At 40.2% G+C, this 20,237-nt stretch overlaps 1 protein-coding gene across 2 annotated transcripts in view; it reads right to left on the bottom strand.

Annotated features, from left to right (window-relative positions):
• The window catches only part of npy2rl (neuropeptide Y receptor Y2, like), a 61,307-nt gene that overhangs the window by 26,683 nt on the left and 14,387 nt on the right, over positions 1-20,237 (bottom strand). The window contains exons 1-3 of one of the 2 annotated variants that reach the window (XM_036216654.1): positions 12,272-13,215; positions 3,792-4,026; positions 3,555-3,687 (exon numbers count right to left, since the gene is read on the bottom strand). In XM_036216654.1, the coding sequence (XP_036072547.1) occupies positions 3,555-3,687; positions 3,792-3,971 (313 nt within the window). In that variant the 5' untranslated portion in view covers positions 3,972-4,026; positions 12,272-13,215. Of the gene's footprint in view, positions 1-3,554; positions 3,688-3,791; positions 4,027-12,271; positions 13,216-20,237 lie in introns of those variants that run through there. The other variant, XM_024287967.2, reaches the window with a different exon arrangement.

Genomic DNA, 20,237 nt, shown 5'->3' with positions numbered 1-20,237 from the left:
GTTAATTTCAGATTTCTTTTATTTTGAAGCCAAAGACTATGAAAGCCAAAAACGACCTACCTTACTTTGTTTTTTTTATTGTTATCTCGAGATAATGAGATAAAACTAAGTTCGTTTTCTCTAGAAAACAAGATAATAAATCGATATAACAAAAAACAAACTTCATTTTATCTCGTTATTACAGGAAAGCAAAGTTCTTTTTCTTGAGAAAACAAAGTTCCTTTTTTTCAAAACAACGAGATAACTCGTTACCTTGACAAAACGAACTTTGTTTTCTCGAGAAAACGAGATAAAACCTCATCATAACCAGAAAATGAACTTTTGTTTTTCTCGAGAAAGTTCTTTTTTTTGTGACGAGGTAAAAAAAGAAGTTTGTTGAAAATGAGAAAATAACTCGTTACCACAAGAAAACAAACTTCATCTTCCCGAAAAGACAAACTCTGTTTGTTACAATTCGTTACAAGAAAACGAACTTTGTTTTCTTGTTGTAAAAAACTTTGCTATCTCGATATATAGATCGATAGATAATAACTCGTTATAACAAGGAAACAAAGTTCACTTTCTCAAGAAAAAAAAAGATAATAACTCATAACAACTCACAACCTAACAAGTTTTCTGGAGAAAACAAAGTCGATTTTTTGGGATAACGAGATTAGAAAACAAAAATTGTTTTCTCGAGAAAACAAGATAATAACTTGTTATAACAAAAATAAAATACATTTTGTTTTCTCGAGAAAATTAACTTTGTTTTCTCGTTTTAACAAGAAAAAACAACGTTAATTTTTATGAGAAAACGTGATAATAACACGATACAAACTTGGTTTTCTTGTTGCAACAAGATACTGGATCTCATTATACTGAAAAAACAATAAATGAAAAGAAAAAGTAGGGCAGGCCGTTTTCGTCTTCCGTAAAAGACTTCTTCTGTCTCCTATTTTCTGCCTGGTGACAGTGCAGACCGTAGTGGATTTTTGACACGTAACTGAGCGACTTGACGTCTGTCAAGAATGAATCGGATGTGGTGGAGAGGATCCAGTAGTATTTCAAAATAAAACTTCCCTCAGAGCTGGGCCAAATCAGAACTCTTCCCCTAGCCCTCCAATTGTAGGGTCATTTGAAGGAGTAGGGTTGTCCGAAATAGTTTTGATGAGGGCTAACCCTCAGAGAAGGAAAGCAGAGCCACAAGGGAGGTCCGCGTCAGAAGAAGAAGCATTTTTCTTCATGGGATGAGCTCTGAAATTTACATTTAACTGTAAGTAATAACTTTTTGTTTTAGTGCGACCGTTTTAAACTTACAAAACCAATGATGTTGTGGATTTCAGAGCGCCAAAGTAGATGACCAGTGACTTCTGATTTTACTCTTTATTTGACTTCTGTTTTTGCTCAAACATCTTTAAACTCTGTTTTTGTTCTATGAATGTTCATTTAGCACAAAGAGGTAAAAATGTAATTAAAATAAGAAAAATTACTTGATCAAAAACGTTTCCTAAAACGATCTTTCTTTCCCGTATATACTTAACGCTGATATGTAGCATCTGTAATCCAGATTATGTCACAGTTGCTAGGCAGATTAAGAACTGTAAACCCCGGTTCACCTCCGGAGACAGATGTTCGGAAGGGGTGGGGGGGGGGGGTTCTTCAGTCTTCTTGAAACATTGTGGAGACTGAACCTGAAGGAAATGTGAGGCTTGTGTCTCCAGAAGTCCACGGACTTCCACTCATTTATTTACTGTCCATGTTTTTATGGGGAATCGAACACCTTTTTATACTTTCGTTTGACACGAACTTTGGTGGCGGCGGCGTCCTCCGGCAGACGCTCTCAGAGCACGACAGGTGTCTCGCTTTAGGGAGGAAACGTCTGGGTTCTCTGTGATGGTGGAGGAGGATTAATGTTGGATGAGCATCTGTTTATGTGAAAAGGCTTTTATGCCTTAGACACGTACACAGGAAATGAGGGGGGAGGGGGACCTTCATATTTCTGCTTGTTACCTTTGACTGTATCTGAGAACTGGACTGAGTGACCCATTCTTGCTCTGATGCCTTTTTAACATCTTCTTGATAATTCTTGTTATTATAATTTGTTTATTCTTCCACAGTTGAAGTTATAAATCGATTATTTAAAGGCCTCAAAGAAAGTAGGCGGAGCCTGCTCCCCAATGTTTAAAACATTTGACAGATTTTGTGTAGACAGCTGTTATGTGGTAGGGCTGTGGCCCTCCAACAACTCACTTTTTAAGAGTGGTTGCCATAGAAACGCTGTCTCAGTCCAACTCTGACCAATCACTGCTTACTGATGTCGTCTGGCGCCAACATGGTAGCGTTTGTATTTTGAAAAAGTGCTGACTAAATTGAGGTTATTTGGTTGGATGATGTCACACTCACTCGATCCAGTTCTTACATACAGTGAATGATTGATACCGAGGTGGAGCGAACCCCGCCTCAGGACCCTAAAATATTTACTAGAAAAAGCCCCGCCCACCTCAACTGCAACGAAAGGAAAGCTTTAACAGATCTGAAATCTGTAACAGATCTGAATGACTGACACGAACAGTTTGGAACCATTGATGAAATATGAGAACTGGACCGAGTGATCGTAATGTCATCCATTTTTTTTTTTTTCATGATATGAACGGAATTTTGGAGCCAGAAATCATCAGTGATTGGTCTGAGTCAGTCTGATTCAACGTTTATGATAGCCATTTCCACCAATCAGGAGTGAGCTTTGTATGAAGCCACACCCCTAACATTTGATAGCAAGCTACACAAAATCTGTCAATCACACAATCTGAACATTGGATGTTGAGTTCAGCAGGCTCCGCCTCTTTTTATTGAGGCATCTGATTGGTCACTTTAATGAACGACAGAAAAAATATGAAAGAAAGATGAGAATGTTTTAAAAAAAGTATTAAATGACATGGAGGAGGGGTCACTTAGTCCAGTTCTCATGTACAGTCAGTGGTTGGGACTTGATGTCAGGCATTATTGTTCAAATCCCTCTCCTAAATTTGATTAAATATTAATTAAATCTTTCATTTTCATCCCAAACTTTGTCATAAATCAACTAAATGAAGGTGGAACTTGCATCATTACAATAATGAGTTGGTTCATTAAAATCTAACTATTTTTTTGCCTTAAATAAATAAATGAATTAGCGTTTGTGTGTTTATTCTTGGAAACATCTTCAGTTAAAGCTGCGTTCGCTTTAAAAATACGATGAATTAATCATGTTCTTCTTCTGTAAAGAGCCCCCTCAGGTGTACACAGTGTGCAAAAGTAAATGAAGCAGAAAATCTGCTGAATAATTGTCAACAACGTTCAAGCGTTGGAATGTTTAATGAAAGATTCACCAAGGAAGATCAAAGAGGCTTCACGCCGTTTGTGTTGCGGATTCCTCGAAACATCATTACACCTCCAACGTGACCTGCTCCATCAAGCAGTCTGAACCCCCCAAACAGGAAGTGGATGCTGACGTTTCACCTTCGGATCAAAGGGAGCGGCGCGTTCACGTGTCAGACGGCGTTTTGCTCGGCCAGAAGCCGTGTGTGCAAACGTACCGACGGCGAGATTAGCGATGAAGAAGTTGGTGACAGTTCTCAGTGTCTTGAAGCGATAGATGACGTAGATGACGAGAGAATTACCCAGAACCCCCAACACGATGATGGTGCTGTAGGCCAAGATCAACACCACCTTCAAACAGACAAGAGAACGAGTGTTAGAGCAATCGCTCCTGCAGATGGAGCACAGACGCAGCTTCCTGCCACCCGAACACCTGTCCAGGTGTGAGCCTGTACCTGCACGCTCAGCAGGCGGATGGGGTCCTCCGGGAAGCTAACGCCCTCGAACCCCGTGGGCAGAGGGGCGTCGGCGTTCTGGCCGTAATCCCGGTAATCCAGACTATCGGGCTCGTCGTCAGGCGTGGCCAAGAGGCGAAGCTCCGCCTGCGTCGTGTTCGCCGCTCCGACAGCCTCCATGACCGCTCAGATGTCATCGGCCTGCGGCTCCGTTCCTGACATGCCTTCAGACGGCCTGCAAACAGACGTCAGAACGTCACAAATCTGAGGGGTTTGAACCAACAACTCAGTGTGTCAGGAAATGAGCACCAGAAATACACCGGAGCACCGGAGCATACAGGCTTCGCTGAGAAGAAGGGCTGCCACGATTAGTCGACTGATCGACGACTAATCGACCATTAAAACAGTCGACGACTAATTTAAACTTACCAATACCTAATCTTTACAAGTATTTTTTCTATTTGTTTTACACTCCGTAAAGTATAAAATACAGCAAATGCAACAAAAGCAAAATAAGAGATTGTCGATGTGTGTGACAGACATCCAGCTAGGTTTTTTTATAAGGTCACAACCCATAAAATAAAAAAAGTAATGATATAAACATATATCTATGTGTGTATTTTAAACAATACATTTAGTTAAACTCAAACACATGGTAACAACAGGTAAAGTAAAAAAATAATAATTTATTTATTTATTACTCTAAAATTGCAGAATAATTTGGATTTTAAGAATAAATTAAATAAAATCTATGCACTACTGTCACAGGAAGTAAACAAATCTTTAAAGTAAGGTGTCAAATTTTTTCATTAGGAAAACTATTGAGTGTTTTTGCAGTTGAAAGAAAATGAGACTGAAGTTCAGTTTCAGGAAATATGACAGAAAATAGCGAAATAAAAGGATATGTTAAACTGAAATCATTGAATTTGACCAAGAATTTGTGAAATTTTCTTGATGAGGTTTTGAGTTTTTACAAATGTTGATTCATGATTGTTTAATCCAGCGGTCCTCAAACTACGGCCCGCGGGCCGGATCAGGCCACACCTCCACATTTGGCCCGACCCCCACACACTATCAGAAACAGACAGAGACCCTCAGAGAACGTGACTTTTATTCCACCCGTCAGCTGGAGAGGATCGAATACTTATTGGTTTAATAGTGATTCACTTTTTCTTTATTTCTTTATTATTTTTCTTCTATACATTTTTAGACGTCCATAGCTCTTCAGCTCTTCAGCTCTACAGCTCTTAAGCTATGAACATATTCAGCTCTTTTCATGCTAGCTTTTTCAAGTGTTTTGTCAGTTATTAAGAATTTCTAGGCTATTTTGGGGTTTAGCTACATGCTAGCTGTTTTGGCTAATTTAGGATTTTTTTCAGGTTTTTTTTAAACTAATTTGAAGTTTAGCTAATATTTTACCGTGATGCTAGGTGTTTTGGCTAATGTAGGCATTTTACCAGTTTTTTGGGGCTAATTTGGCATTTAGCTAATATTTCAGCTACACACTAGCTGCTTTGGCTAATTTAGGATTGCTTCCGTTTCTTGGGCAAATTTTAAGCTTGGCTAATATTTTAGCTTTGTGGTAGCTGTTTTGGTTAGTTTAAGATTTTTTTCAGTTTTTTAGAAAAATTTGGAGTCTATTTAGCTTTATGCTAGCTTTTTTGGCTAAATTACACATTTTACTGTTTGTTTGCTTTTTTGCTAATTTGGCATTCAGCTAATATTTCAGCTACATGCTAGCTGTTTTAGCTAAATTAGACTTTTAACTAGTTTTTTTGTGGCTAATTTGGCTTAAAGCTTATATTTCAGCTAGATGCTAGGTGTTTTGGCTAATTGTGGTTTTCTCTACTTTTTTTGGCTATTTTGGAATTTAGCTAATACTTTAGTTACATGCTAGCAGTTTTGGCTAATTTAGACTTTTTTCAGTTTTTCAGGCTAATTTGGCAATTCGCTAATACTTCAGCTAGCTGTCAACTTCAACATTTTCAGTTATCAGCGTCAGCCTTTTCATTTATCAATTTCTTCAGCAGCCGAATTCATCTTATAGCATTCACACTAGCATTATTGCAGGTAATGCTATATATCTGTTTTTGAAAGTGTTTTAGTATATTTTTTTTCTATGAAGATTATAGAAATTATATTGTGTGTCTTTCTGGAAAACCGTAAATGTTTACGTTTAGTCTGTGATTGTTACATTTTTTCTGTTAGCCTACAAACCGACCCCAGCCCCCCATCAGAGAAGAAAACAGTATGTGGCCCTCATAAGATAAAGTTTGGGGGCTCCTGATTTAATTTTCTGAAGGAACCAACCCACATCAAAAGAAGACATTTTAACAGAGTCTGTCGGTCCATCGTGAGGTCCTAAAAGGTAAAACTGAAGGTCAACCTTGGAATAGAACGATCATTAATTCAGAATAAAGTGTTCGTTTGTCGGGGACGGCGTATCCTTCACACACGCAGGTGAAAAGATGTCACACCAGCCGAGTGATAACTTCTTAACACTCACATGCACAAGCAGCTGTGACCTCTCCGTTTCAGCGCTCTGCGATGTAGGCCAGTCCCAAAGCCTCGTGGGGATGCACCCCCCCCACACACACACAGGCATGGCAACACGCCGTCAGCCCCGCCGAGCCACGTGGGGCGCGAAGCGCACACACTCCACTGAGCTGATTCGCTAAGCGACTTGTCCGAGGGCGTTCGGCGCTCCGCCGCGCCGGCCGGCCTGACAGAACGAGCGCGTGTGCCAAGCGGCACCCCCACAAAAGGAGGGTTGGAGAGAAGTCACCTGACGAATGCGTTTACACCCGAGAGAGGAACAACGAGACGCGGCAGCCCTGCAGCGGCCGAGATCCGGCGCCGCGCTGCAGTCGTGACGGCTTCATCTCGTCCTTCAGTTTGTTTGTGGCGCTCCGTGTTTCCTGTCAGCTCAGGTCGCCTGCTGCTTCAGATTAATTAAGAGTTCTGTGTTTGTGTGTAATTATGAAATGTTTTTTTTCATCGTCGGCTTCACCTTGAGGTGTTTGCTTCATGTTTTCAAGCTTTTTACCTTTTAACGTTTCTTTGTTCTTTTTGTCTGTAGTTTTGTCTGTTTGGAGACACAAAGTACGACGAGATCAAAGATCAAACTCTTCATTTCATCACGTTGACTTCTTTTGTAAACATTTATCTCAGTGGGACTAAAAGTCATGGTCCCGGATGTGGATTGGTCCTCGGGACCAGTACCAGTACCCTAACCCGATTACGGTTCCCATCCAGTTTCAGGTTAAGGTACTGGTTCTGGTTCGCGGCCCATAATGTGGGGGACCTGTGATTTAATGGGAACAGCCAGCACGTCAATAAACAACGAGATGGAGATTCCCAAAACATCAAAAAGTGCAGTGGAGGGGACCTCTACCTTTACCAAATGTCAATATGTGACGACTTGGGGAAGAGAATGCATTGGTAAACCCTGTTCGTGCAGCGTTTGCGTACGGTCCGTCAGGAACCAGTACTCACACATTACTGACATCTAAAGTGTGGCACAAGGAAACTCGACGACAGCATCACATCCACTTTATCAATGGGGTCATGGAGTTTGTTTGGTATAAATGGATGCAAATTGCATTACGGATAATTCACTGTAGACTTATAGTCAAGAGTTTGAAATGTCAAGATTGTAAAAAAAAAAGGGTGAAGTAGGTGAGATAGAAGCTTTAAAGAAAGAATGGTACGTTCCACTCTCATCACGTCTCCTGAGATAATTGTTCAAGCCTGAAAGGAACTGCAAGACACACCTGTGCTTTCTTTAAGAGGCAGCCACTCTTCTACGACCCTCTACAAACCTGGACAACCCAAAACACCACAGCAGGGTGCATGTGACTAAATCTAAAGGCTGATCATGTGTGGTACTGGATATAAACCTATGAAAGACTGTTATTTTCTATACTTCCATTACCAAGTCCCTCTGGACCAGCCCCACAGGACGTCCTGAGGGACACGCTCAAACGCCTCCGAGTTCAGAGAGCACTAATCTCCTGAGATCCGTCAAAGCGTTCAGGACGAGAGCTGCTCTGAAACTCCCAGTTCAAACATTTGCTGGGACTCTCCAGTGTTCCAGCAGAAATCTGGAGCTGAAACAAACCCTTTGGTCGCCTGTTGTCAAAGATGAACACCCACCCCATCTGAGCAGACTTCTGCCCGCGGTCAGAGTTATAGTCACGTGTCGGCCAGACTCTGTCATTTACCAACAGAAGCAGCTTTTTCCGGAGGTTTCAGGATTTCAGACCACACCTCATTAAACCCAAACTCCTCACGACGGCACGCAGGTCAACGCGGCGTTCAGGTAACACGACGCTCACGCGACGAGTTCATCTCCAAAATGAGGAAGCAGAGCTTCTAAAGGCTGACACCTGCTACCCTTCCACAACGCCGGCCTAAAAATAACCCATGAAATGCTCTTTAGAAATAAAGCAGCATTATGGCGAGCTGGGAGGCACGGCGTTTGGGTTGGGCTTTCTTTACACGCACTGGAGGACACAAAGCTCATTTTAGCTCCTGGAAAAACATGAACAAACACAATCTGTCTGCTTCTCTCTGGCTCTTCGGGCTCGCAGACATTAATCTTGCATCGGCACCGGGAAACACTTTTCACAAAGACTCTTTCAACTCACGACGGCAGCTTTAGTTTGAATTCCTCTAGTCTTGTTGCAAACATGCACAGTCTGTGGACACAAAAACATGTCTTTGTTTAAAAATATAAACATTGACAATCAAGACTTATTCTTCTGATTTAGTAAATGTCTAAAAATGTAAATAAACATTTTAAATCAAAGATAAAATGTTCTTCGAGTTTGCTTTTTCTGTCTTGAATTCACTGATTTATCCTCATGGGACAGCTAACAATAACATCAAGAAACCTCTTTAGGCTGACAGCAGACAGAGGTAGAAAATTATCAGCTAAGAATCTTTGAAGACGATTTCAGAAGATCTGCATGGAGCGGCTCTACACATGAATGGAGGATCAGAACCGATATTTCTGCTGAACAGACAAAAGTCTTTGTGAATGATGGAAAACACTGGAATGCAGATGTAAATGACCAGTTAGAAGCAGACGAAATGCTGTTTGCACCTTAAACAGACGCATCCGAAAGGATTTGCAGATAAGATTGTGAACATTTCCTTTACTGAACACCATCGGGAAAGTTAATTAAGATGTTCTCAAATGGGGGATTTTCCTGCGGATTTTATCCAAATGTGGGGAACAAAATAGAAAAACCTCAAATCCGTTAAGCCCCGCCTCCTGTCCACTGAGTTCGCAATTGTGTATATTAGCACACCTAGCAAAAGTAATCTAAATAGTCTAGTACAGGGCTCCCCAAACTTCTTCTTGTGAGGGCCACACAACTGTTTTCTTCTCTGATGGGGGGCCGGGTCGGTTTGTAGGCTAACAGAAAAAGTGAAACAATCACAGCATAAATTTTAAATAATTCATTTCTATAACTGTCACCAAAAAATAATACTAAAACATTTTAAAAACTAGATTTGTAGCATTACCCGTAATAATGCTAGTGTGAATCCTGTAAGCTGAATGTAGCTGCTGAAGATGCTGAAATTAATAGCTAATATCGCTGAGGCTGATAGCTAGCTAAAATATTAGCGAAGGGGCAAAATAGCTTAAAAACTGATATAATTTAGCCAAAACAGCTAGCATGGAGCTAATATATTAGCTAAATGCCAAATTAGCCTAAAAAAACTGAGGTCAAAATTAGCCAAAACAGTTAGCATGTGGCTAAAATATTAGCTAAACCCCCCTAAAAAAACTAGAAATCACTAGTAAATGCCATAACAGTCAAAAAGCTAGCATTGTAAGAGCTGAATTGTTGGATAGCTGAATAAGCTTCAGGTTGAAAAACGCAATATAAGTATATGCCAAAAGTGGGGGCATTTGTGTGCTTTACCCCCCAATAACAATCTGAAGTGATTTTAATCAGCTCTGATTTACTGATGTATTTAGATCACAAACACTCTTATGACGGAAAAAACTGAGGGATTTATTTTCAAAGAAAGTCCTTCTATTTGTGAGTCAATGTGTGGATGAAAAAGACCTGGAGTTTCGGGAACACCACGTCCTTCAAAACTCTCTCTTTGAGATGTAAAAAGGGTTACCTCTCCTGCCCTGTTTGGTTGGATCTTAATTTACATGTTCTTTTCTTGGTTCCTGTGGCGGTCCATGTCCTCCAATAACAGAAAAGTCTTAATGCAGTTTTATTTCTTTAACCCACAGCAGCAGAGACACTCATGACAAGGAGGTTAAGTTAAATTCCAGCAGCAGTTCCCCACAGAGGAGGAAGACGTGACTTCTTCTGACTCGGTTGGTGGTTTTTGAACACAAATATGCAAAAAGGAGGACCAGAGCAGCTAATTATGGAGGAAAAGTGCAAACATCTGTGACAGCTTCAGCTCGGCACCAGACCAACTTCAAGTCACAGTTTGAGACACAAGTCCAAGATTTCACACATCTTACTGAGCCTGGAGTTTCAGAATAAAAAAGGGCGCTAATAGGTGTTGTTTGACCTGCAGACGCAAACCGTCTTGCCACCCTCTCATTACCCCTTTGACCCCCCTCACTGGCTGAGCAGCTGCTACATGCCCCTCACTCTCTCTTCTGCCTCTGCCGCTCTGGAGACAAATTCATAGAAAAAAAAAACACTTTTTTCAAAATGGCGGCTTTTCAGTTGGTTTTCTCTCCATAGCAACCAATTAATTTTTTTATCACCTGGAGATGTCGAACACACCTATGTAACTTTCAGAAGAATCTGCAAAAGTAAATTTCTTGATTTCCTTGGACACTGGGGTTTTGGTTAACCACGCCCACATTCCTAATATGGTCATATCGTATGATGTATTATTCTGTTTAGCTTGAGTCAGGGATTCATGTATTACATTTTCACAATATTCCAGTTAAAAAACAACAGGAAAACGCCACTTTTGCTAGCTCGCCAAGCTAACGCCTTTTAAAATCTACAACCTCTGAAGCCAACATTTTTCCCAAGTAGCTTCACAATACTGGAGGTGATAGATCTAAATCCTTAAGGAAGAGTTTAAATTTGTTTGAGACAGAAGTCCAAGATTTCACACATTTAACTGAGCCTGGAGTTTCAGAATAAAATAAAAATGAATTAATGGCTACTAAAGCTATTGTTTAACCTGCAGGTGCAAATCACACCCATCTTACCACCCTTCCGTTACTCTCTTTGACCCACCCTCACTGTCTAAACAGCTATATGGCACTCACTCTCCTCTTTCTACTACCCCTACCACTCTTGAAAAACTCATTTTTTAAAAAAAGCAGCTTTTCTGATGGTTTGATCTCCATAACAACCATTTTATTTTTTGGTCACATGGGGATGACGAGCAAATCTACGTCATTTTTATAAGAATTGGCAAAAGTACATTTTTGGATTTCCTTGGCAACGGGGGTTTTTGATTAACCAGGCCAAGATCTCTAATATCATTGTATCGTTTAACATATCATTTCATTCAGCTTGATACAGGGATTCACGTATTACATTTCCACAACATTCTGGTAAAATTGTTTGAGCAACAAAAAGAAAACACCTCTTTTGCTAGCTCTCCACGCTAACGCCGCTGACCAACTAAACCAAATTAGCTTCCAAACATTGCAGGCAATATATGTAAATCCCTAGGTTAGAGTTTAAATTGGTTGAGGGTGATTTTTTTTCTTGAAAATTCAAGATGGCCGCCTCCTCCTAAGGTCAAAGGTCAATGAAACTTGGGTTGAGGTTGTTGACTTAACCTGGGGGTTTGTGTCTAAAATTTTGTCGTTCAAACAAAAGTTTCGAAATTGTGCGGAAATTGTAAATTTTCACATTTCCTCAAAATGGCCGCCAAACTGTAGGTCCTTGTGCCATCCCATAATAATTCCAAAACTTCCTTTGAATATTCCTGACACGTGTTTTGGTTTGGTTAGTGGATTCTGAAACATTGTTTTTTGAGCTCCATTTTTATTTCTTCCGCTGTGATGTCATCATTTTTTGGAGAGAAGTTGTTAAAAATTTCATTTTTGAATCCTCATTTTGGTTTGTTTTTGAGCATGTGGCGGGGTCACATTTTTGCTCAAAGGCACTACAAGGAAAGAAAAATTACTAAAACAATCTAGTCCTTGCAGTTCACAAATGAAATGTTTTAATATTGGAGGAAAAATCTCTGCATAAACTGACATCCAGACTCCTCGGAGGTAAATTCTCTAATTGGTTCTACTTTTTTGGGGAAAGTGTTCAATAGAATGTTGCTAATTTGTGACTCTAAACCATCAGAGTTTTGACCACAGAGTCAGCCGGTTGGTGGTTTTATTTTCCCTGTAATGCCTGTTGACAGCGGCGGTTCCAACAAACAATCAGCATGTGAACAGCCACGTCCCAGAGCAACGAGGATGCAGCAAGGAGAAAAGAGACAGACGGAGGCGCTAACAGATCCGTCACCCGCAGCCCGCCGCGCTCTGACGCAGGAAGTCACAGCAGTCGTCCTGCCGCGCGGCCCCCACGCAGAATCCGGGTCAGCGGCGCATGGAGAGGGCAGCTCCTCTGAAAATCTGATGTGGAATGTGACAGCTCGCCGAAACCTCTGTCGTAACGCCACGTGGGAGGCAGCCAGACGAGGGATGATGGCGTCTTGATTGAGAAGTAATCCCAGGAGTGAGACACGGAGCCCTCCGAGAGCCGCTCATTAAGAGGATTTAATGAAACCACATCACTGCCGAGTCATTCCCAGCCCCGCTGACAGAGGTCCAGAGAGGATCAGATTATTCCAGCGGAGCGCCTCGGGGACGGACCAGACATGAAAGCAGAGGAACCCTCAGATCCGTTCTGACAACTCTTTGAATCGGTTCTATTTGAGTAAAAACGTAGATCTAACACTAACGGGTGACGCCGTTACCTCCTCCTGTGTTTGACGACTCAAAGGTCTTCATGACCCACTTCAGCTTTCAGAGCTGAAACCAGCAGCAGAAGACGTTCCTTCATGTTCTGATGAACACTTAGGGTTCCAATAAGATCATCCAAAAACATCCACTATCCAGAATGTAAAGTAGATTGACCAGATGATGAATCCTTGGCTCAGTCTGAACAAAACCATATGAAACATGATATGACTATATCAGGAATGTGGGCGTGGTTAATCAAAAACCTCAGTTGCAAAGGAAATCAAGAAATTTACTTTTGCCTATTCTTCTAAAAACTACAGACACATGTTTGTCACCAGTAGGCGACCAAAAAATAAAATAGTTGCTATAGAAATTAAAAGTAACAGAAAAACTGTCACTTTCACATGTGGCTCTGATCAGGAAAATGAAAAATATTATTATTAATAATAATAATAATAATGCTTATAAAAAATATAATAAAATAAAAGATAGATAATAATAAAAAAATAATGTATTTATTTTATAAGTATCTGCTATGCATTAAAAAAAAACCTTTTTTTTTTTAAATAAAAATAATAATGAAAATCAAATAAAAAATATTTTTTTAAGAACACCCGTCATTTTTATTTTTTTAATTTTAAACCGTTATAATAATATGGTAATAAAAACATTACAAAATAAATAATACAAAAATAATTTAAAAAAAAATTAAAATGCGTCAGTCATTCATTTTTCTTTTAAATATTTTGTAATTTTATTTTTTGATAAAAAATAATCAAATTTATAAAAAAATAAATAACAATAAAGAAAATAATGTATTTTTTTAAATAAAGCATCTGTCATTCATTTTTAAAATAAATATGATACATTTTTTGATTAAAAATATATCAAAAAATAAACAGTATTGAAAAAATTAAAAAATGATTTTACTTTTTTTTTAAAAAGTGTCCATCATTCAGACACACCAGGTAAACTTCGCCGAGAGAGTCTCTGAATGATCTGATGAACCCAGACATGGAGACATAATTACCTACGATTTTATAGAACTCTTTAAATAAATAATTCTGATCATCATCCGTGTCTTTCATGTTGTAATGGCAGCTGATTTATGTTGGTTAAACAGTTATTGTATTCCAAAGAACATCAACACTGGATCTAAAGCCCCAGAGTTACAGGGTTAAACTAACCAAAAATCCTCAAAAGTAAAACTAAAAACCTCAAACATTTTCCAGCAAAATAAAACTGAACGCTCTTCCAGCAGAGAACTAACTCTCAATGCCTCAGATGCAAACACATCCTGAGGCATGAGCCTTTGAAGCCCGGTTAGCCGCCGGCTAAGGGCAGGGTTAAATGAGCGAGGTTAAAAAAGAATGAAAAAAATCAGTTTCTGAAAGAGAATGCATTTCAAACGGAGTAGAAAAAGACAAAAGCAGAAAAAGCTGTTCATGTCCTCTAAGAACTCCAGCCAGGAGTGTCTGATGGAATCACATCAGCCCAGGTGGAACTCCAGAACCACCCACGTAACCTCTGGTGGGTCCAACCGTGGCCCGCACCTGCGGCTCCTGAACGGACTGCAGTCATGACTCAAACCTGCACATATGATGGGCGGCAGACCCCAAATCTTGAAACAACCCAGACTCTATGGTTGGCCCAGATGGGTCTGTCACAACCAGAAACACCAGAAACTTGTGTGGAACTCAACGTAAACTAAAGTGTAAATAACTCTGCTTTTACTTAATCTCCAATGTGCTGAAAAACTGTTTATTTACATTTACTGGAGGATGTTGAATACTGCCATCTACTGGATGGTAGGGCTGAGGATCGTTACTTAGGTGGCGATCTGACTCGATTAACGAATCACGCTCAACGATTGACAGATTCTTACTATTAATAAAACATGTTTTTACAGTTGATACATGAATGTCTTTTTACTGGATGTATTAAATGAAAATTAAATGTAATCATTTGTACCTGTTACTTAGAACTGGAGTTTAAAATCCTCAAAACTGATAAAAACACAAAGATTTAGATAGAAAGAAATTATGTTTTAAACACTTTTTTTTGGTCAACCTTCTGGTTGACTTCAGCAGTAAACAAAACACAAACATCACTGCAAAGTGTCAAAGTGGTCAAAGCAAACTTCTCTTTCCGAGTCAGAGCCTCAGATGTGAAGCTAGCAGAAGGCGTCGCTTGGTCAGAGCTGGTGTGTGGGGATTACTCTCCGACCATCACAGGTCCACACTGATACTGCTGTCTACCACAATAGAGACGCTCTGTTCTGTCTGGAACTAAAGTCATTTTGTACAAAATGCTTTGGTAGAAGGCGTCACTCTGTGTGCTGGTTCAGGAGGTTGTAGAAGTTCTATCAGTGTATCCTGATCTTTTATTCTCCTCTCTACATTCAGACGGGAACTCAATCAATGCAGAATCATCCTAGAAGATTAACAGATCTGTAGAACGTTGAGGGTCCATCAGTGACCCCCGACCAACAGAAGAGATTCCAGAACTCTGAATAATCTGAGAGTCACTCAAAGTAATGAGAGAACGGTGAAAGTACTCAGGTTAAGAGATTCTGTTCAAATGCACTTACAGAATCTATTTGCATTTAAGTAATTCAGGCTTGGGATCATCAGGGATTACTTCAGAACAGTGTGGATGACAGAAGCTGACAGGATCCTTAACGCCGGCTCGGTCTGAGATTAGATGGGAAAAAAGTATTATATTCTCTTTTAGACGATTCTCTATGAACAAAGGCAAGCACTGTCTTCATCGCTTGGTTCAAGGTTTTATTTTGATTCCATTTATGATCTGTGTATAGCAAAAAAAATCCAGAAAAATATTCTTTAAGCCTCATCTTGTGTTAGAGTTGTCATCAACCTATTTCAGTTTTTAATTGCAGAAAAGAATAAATGAATTTCTTCCATCAAGGCTTTTTAACTTTGTCAGGAACCCTGATTTAAACAATATTCTTTTGAATTTTGAAATGGTCTGTGAGAGTATGTCCTTTCTAGTGTTAGGGTCGGTTTAGACCCGGTCTTATAAAATAACTTTATAAAGCAAGAATTGGAGCCAAATTTAAAATCAATAGTGGATTTCAGCCAACACACTGACAGACACATCCTCTCCTAATCATCTGTCTGGTGTAGTTGCAAAAAAAGAAAATACTCCAACTTTTTAGTTTTCTAATACTTTTGGAAGATTTCCATTGGTTTGATTCGAAACAAAAAGATGTTTAAATGGAATTTCTTAATAAACCATTCACATTTTCACCATCAGAACACAGTGGAGTCATAAAAAAATATGTGAAATGTTCGTATTGATTTGATTTTGTGAAATCTGTGACGTCATATTCTGCGTTTGGAAAAAACGAACGAAAAGTAGTAATTGACTTTAAATTCCAGTTTGTAGTTCCGCATTATGTAGTTTTTTCAGTAGTTAGAATTTAATTAGAGAGGGGATTCAAACACAACATTTGTCTTTGTCCTTTTGTGAAGTTCAAGAATTATAACTAAAAAGAACCAAACCATGGGGACGAAAGATTAACCTCTACAATAACAAATAAATTGAATGATAGTTTATTGTCACAATAAATAAAAATACAACCTTAAATTTAGCACGTAATTTAGGAGCTTAACAAAGAGATAAGCCGTTTCTTCCACAAATGTAACTTTTCTAGGTCTCTGCAGTGCAGCAGGAGTTAGCAATCCACCTCTGAGTGGTGGGCGGGACTGTTGGCAGAGAGAAAGTCCGCCCTAATTTCCCATCATCTCTTTGTTTACATGCTCTCCTACTAGCCTAAAGCCTCTCACAAACCTAAGCTAGCATGAAACAAAAATGACGAGCGATATTTGAGCAATCCAGCCGTACAGTTTAGATTCAGATTTCAGCTTAGAAAATACTCAGAAATGCTGCTCTAATCTTAGATTTTCTCCATATTTGTCCTTCATCATCAAAAAACACGTTAAAAGACGTTAAAACCATCAAAAAACATTTAATCAAAGTGGATTTTGTGGACTAAATACCATTTTCTTCAGTCTCTCCCTTTGACTTTGGGCTCAGAAAGTTTCCACCTGTCACCTGAGCAGACAGCTGTCCTGAACGGTGGAGTTCTTTTTATTTTTTTTTATCAGCAGGTGAATTTAGACTCAATCCCTCGCTCAGTGCCTTCAGACACTCAGCCCAGCGAGGCGTCCTGCCTGCCGCTCACTCTTCTCCTGCCTGCGCTCCCGAAGACGAGGACAAAAATAGAGGTGCTGCAAGTTACAAGCAAGTGAGAAAATGGAGTGATGAATAAATCAGAGGATAGTGATGCACATCTAAATGGAGACATAGAACAGAGGGAGCAGACACCCAAGTTCAGTCTGCGCTGCTGAACCGAGCAGGAACCTCCAGGATCTTTTTCCTGAAAATAAAACCATGCATAAATATTCACTTTTTTTTTTTTTAAATCCAGACCGTTTTATTCTTTCCTGACGACACATTTACATGTATTTTTATGTCCCTCACTTTGTCTTTTTTTAGACGAAGCCGAGGAGGAGTGTTCTTCTGGGAAGAACTTGAACCCATGAAACATTCAGGGCTGCAGGACGGGAAGCTTCACCGCTTTCCTCTTTGATTCAGCGGACAGAATAATTGTCAAAGTCATCCCCAAAGGCGACGTATGCTGAAGAAAAACCCATTCTTTTTACACAAAAATCAAGGTTGGGGCATCTTCTGATCTTCAGCTCTGTCAGAGGATAACAGTAACCCCGATGAACGCGTCTGAACCCCTCATTACAAGGACGGCGTCTGTTAGAGGACTGGATTTTCTCATCACAGGCTTTTTGAGAGCACGCTGGGGGAAATGAGCGAATTAATTACAGCATTTGTGACGTTTTAATCCCACGCTTTGCTGAGGAAGTCTCTGATGGCATCCGTCACTGTTAACCGTCCCCTGTGGAAAACTCCGACAGGATTTGATGACCTGAAAGTCCTGGCTTTGGTTCAAGTCTGGTGGGAACGTTAACCGTATTTCTGAGACCCCTATCTCACTAGCTTGATTCAAACTGGCCTCATAAACCTGTTGTAAAGAACTTAGTCCTTTTATTCTTCCCTGTAGTTCATCTCCATTCCACTCAGGATTTAGCTAGCCCCGCAAAGGGGTGCAGGTGCAAGATCAAGGGGGCCAGGTACAGTGCACCCACATCTCAGCAGTTGGGGACCCCTTATTAGCATATGCATTTTTTTCCTTTCTGCGGCCCTAAGACCGGTACCAGTTCTCGATCTGGGGCTTGGGGACCCCATGTCCGATATTGCATTTGGTACCGTGCCCCAAGAGTTAGGAACCCTTGATTTCATGGGAATGTCCTAAAAAACGAAGAGTCAGAACATGAAAAAATGATAAGTTGGGGACACCCAAACAGTCAAGAAGTGGCACGGTGGGGCCCAAACCATACGTCCATATATGACAATCTGGGGGCAAGAATGTGTTAACCTCCAAGCCCCTCAAAAGCATAGAAAAGCGGTTGAGATGACGCCATTACAAAATTGGGCGACAGCCGTGAGGCCACAGGGCGGTGGCAGCTGTATTTTGTCACCATCCAACGATTTCTCACTCTCAACTCGTCACATATTGATGTTTGGTTAAGAACCCCTTTGCGTCACTTTTTTACGTTCTGGGGACCCAAGCTCATCTTTTTCTGATGTTCTGGCTGTTTCCATTAAATCAGGGGTCACCAACCAAACTTGGTTCCTGGCCAAAGACTATAATAAGGGGTCCTGAACCCTCGGAGGTGGACCAGTACCAGATCGGTAGGCAGACTGGACCAGTATTAATACCCCAACCCAGTGCTGGTACCCTAACCTTGTACCGATTGCACATCTGTTACTGCATCTGGTCCTGCGTTCTTAGAGTTGTGGACCCCTGATTTATTGGGGACACCCAAAACGTCAAAAGGTGACACAAAGGGAACCCAAACCATACTTCCATATAGAATGATTTGTGAGTGAGAATGTGTTGGACCGGCCGGAGCTCTAACTCTAAGACGGCCGTCCATATCAAGTGTCACCCGCAGCCCGGAAGCCCAGGGGTATATAAAAAGTGGGCCATTCTGCACCCCTAACTGCCACTGTCAACATTCATGACCGTGTCAAAAACTTTAAAAATAATTGGGCAGTGGCATGAGATCTTGAAGATTCTGGCGATACTTCTCCATCACACGATGGCAGTAGTATTTGTGACAGTAGCATTACCGGAATGGGACGGGCACAAGTGGGCGTGGTTTGTCTACAGTTAAGGCAGTATTTATGTTTTTTCTTCCTGTTTTGTCAGTCTGATCATCTGTCTGTCAAACAGTCCTTGCATTTTATTTGTTTTGTTTTTGTTTGGTGGGTTTTTATCTTTGTTGTATGTTTCATTGTATTTTTTTTTTCTTTAGCTAATTGAGGATTTTTACAGACTATCACATTTGGGGGCATTAAGGGGGGCGTGGCCCCCTTTCACCCATGCTTATATTTGACGTTGATTCCACTAGGGGCAGTAGAACGGCATTTCCCGATTATTTCAAAATGGCTGCCTCCATGAAATCTCAAAAACACTTTTGGAGGGAAAATTTGTTACCTAATTTTCAAAACTTTTTGCTAAGAATAACTCATCTATTATTATTCATTGTTTTAAAATATCTACTTGCTTAATATAAGTAATGTAGCATTTGTTGATAATTAACAGTTTAAAAATGTATGACTCAAATTTGAGACAATGGGTAAAAAATATGTACTTTTTCCAGAACATGTCAAAATGTTTGCACCTTGAGCTAACATCGTTGTCATCAATATGTATAGTCATTTACAGTATCTATATCTCAAAGACCAAATGACATATATATATATTGGGGGGGGTTTCTTCAAAAAGGGTTTCAAAAACATCCTAATTCCCAAAACATTGCTATAAATTCTCTGATGTCGTGGGTTTTTAAGGTACAAGGCAAATACAACAGTCTTAACCAGACTGCTGACGGATGGGGGTCCTTGGGTATTTGTGGGTCGTGTTGGGTAGTGGTTCTCTACAGCGCTGGCCTCTATAACAGGAGGTGAGGGCCGTTCATCCAGCGCTAATGTGAGTGGATCCTCTAATGTGTTGTAAGCTTGTAAGCTGGCGGACAGTCATTAAAAAAGGGTGTTGTGTGGAAAGAAGGCCCAAAGACCCAGAGGTGCTGCTGCTGCCTCGTTTGTGGATTCAGCAAAATCGTTGGATCGTTTGTTATGGACATTTGGGGCGTCTGTAAGGCCCGCAGGGGTTTAAAAGTATGGATTTTCATGGAAAAATAGGGAATATGGGATAAATAGTTTTCCTGTTTGATATGGATAGGCTTTTGGCTTGTGAGTATTTCTTCAGTTATAGCTTTTACTACAAATATGACTGAAGATGTAAAGATTACACAGTTTATTTGGTAATGAGACTTAATGTCAGTCAAAGACAATGCCCTTTGAGATATTCATTATCAGAAATTAATGCGTCGTCGATTAATTTCTGATAATGCTTGCCTGAT

This window comes from Oryzias melastigma, linkage group LG18 (assembly GCF_002922805.2).
Source record: "Oryzias melastigma strain HK-1 linkage group LG18, ASM292280v2, whole genome shotgun sequence".
Taxonomy (NCBI): domain Eukaryota; kingdom Metazoa; phylum Chordata; class Actinopteri; order Beloniformes; family Adrianichthyidae; genus Oryzias; species Oryzias melastigma.
Note: the sequence above shows the minus strand (reverse complement) of the source record. Positions and strands in the feature narration are given on the sequence as shown.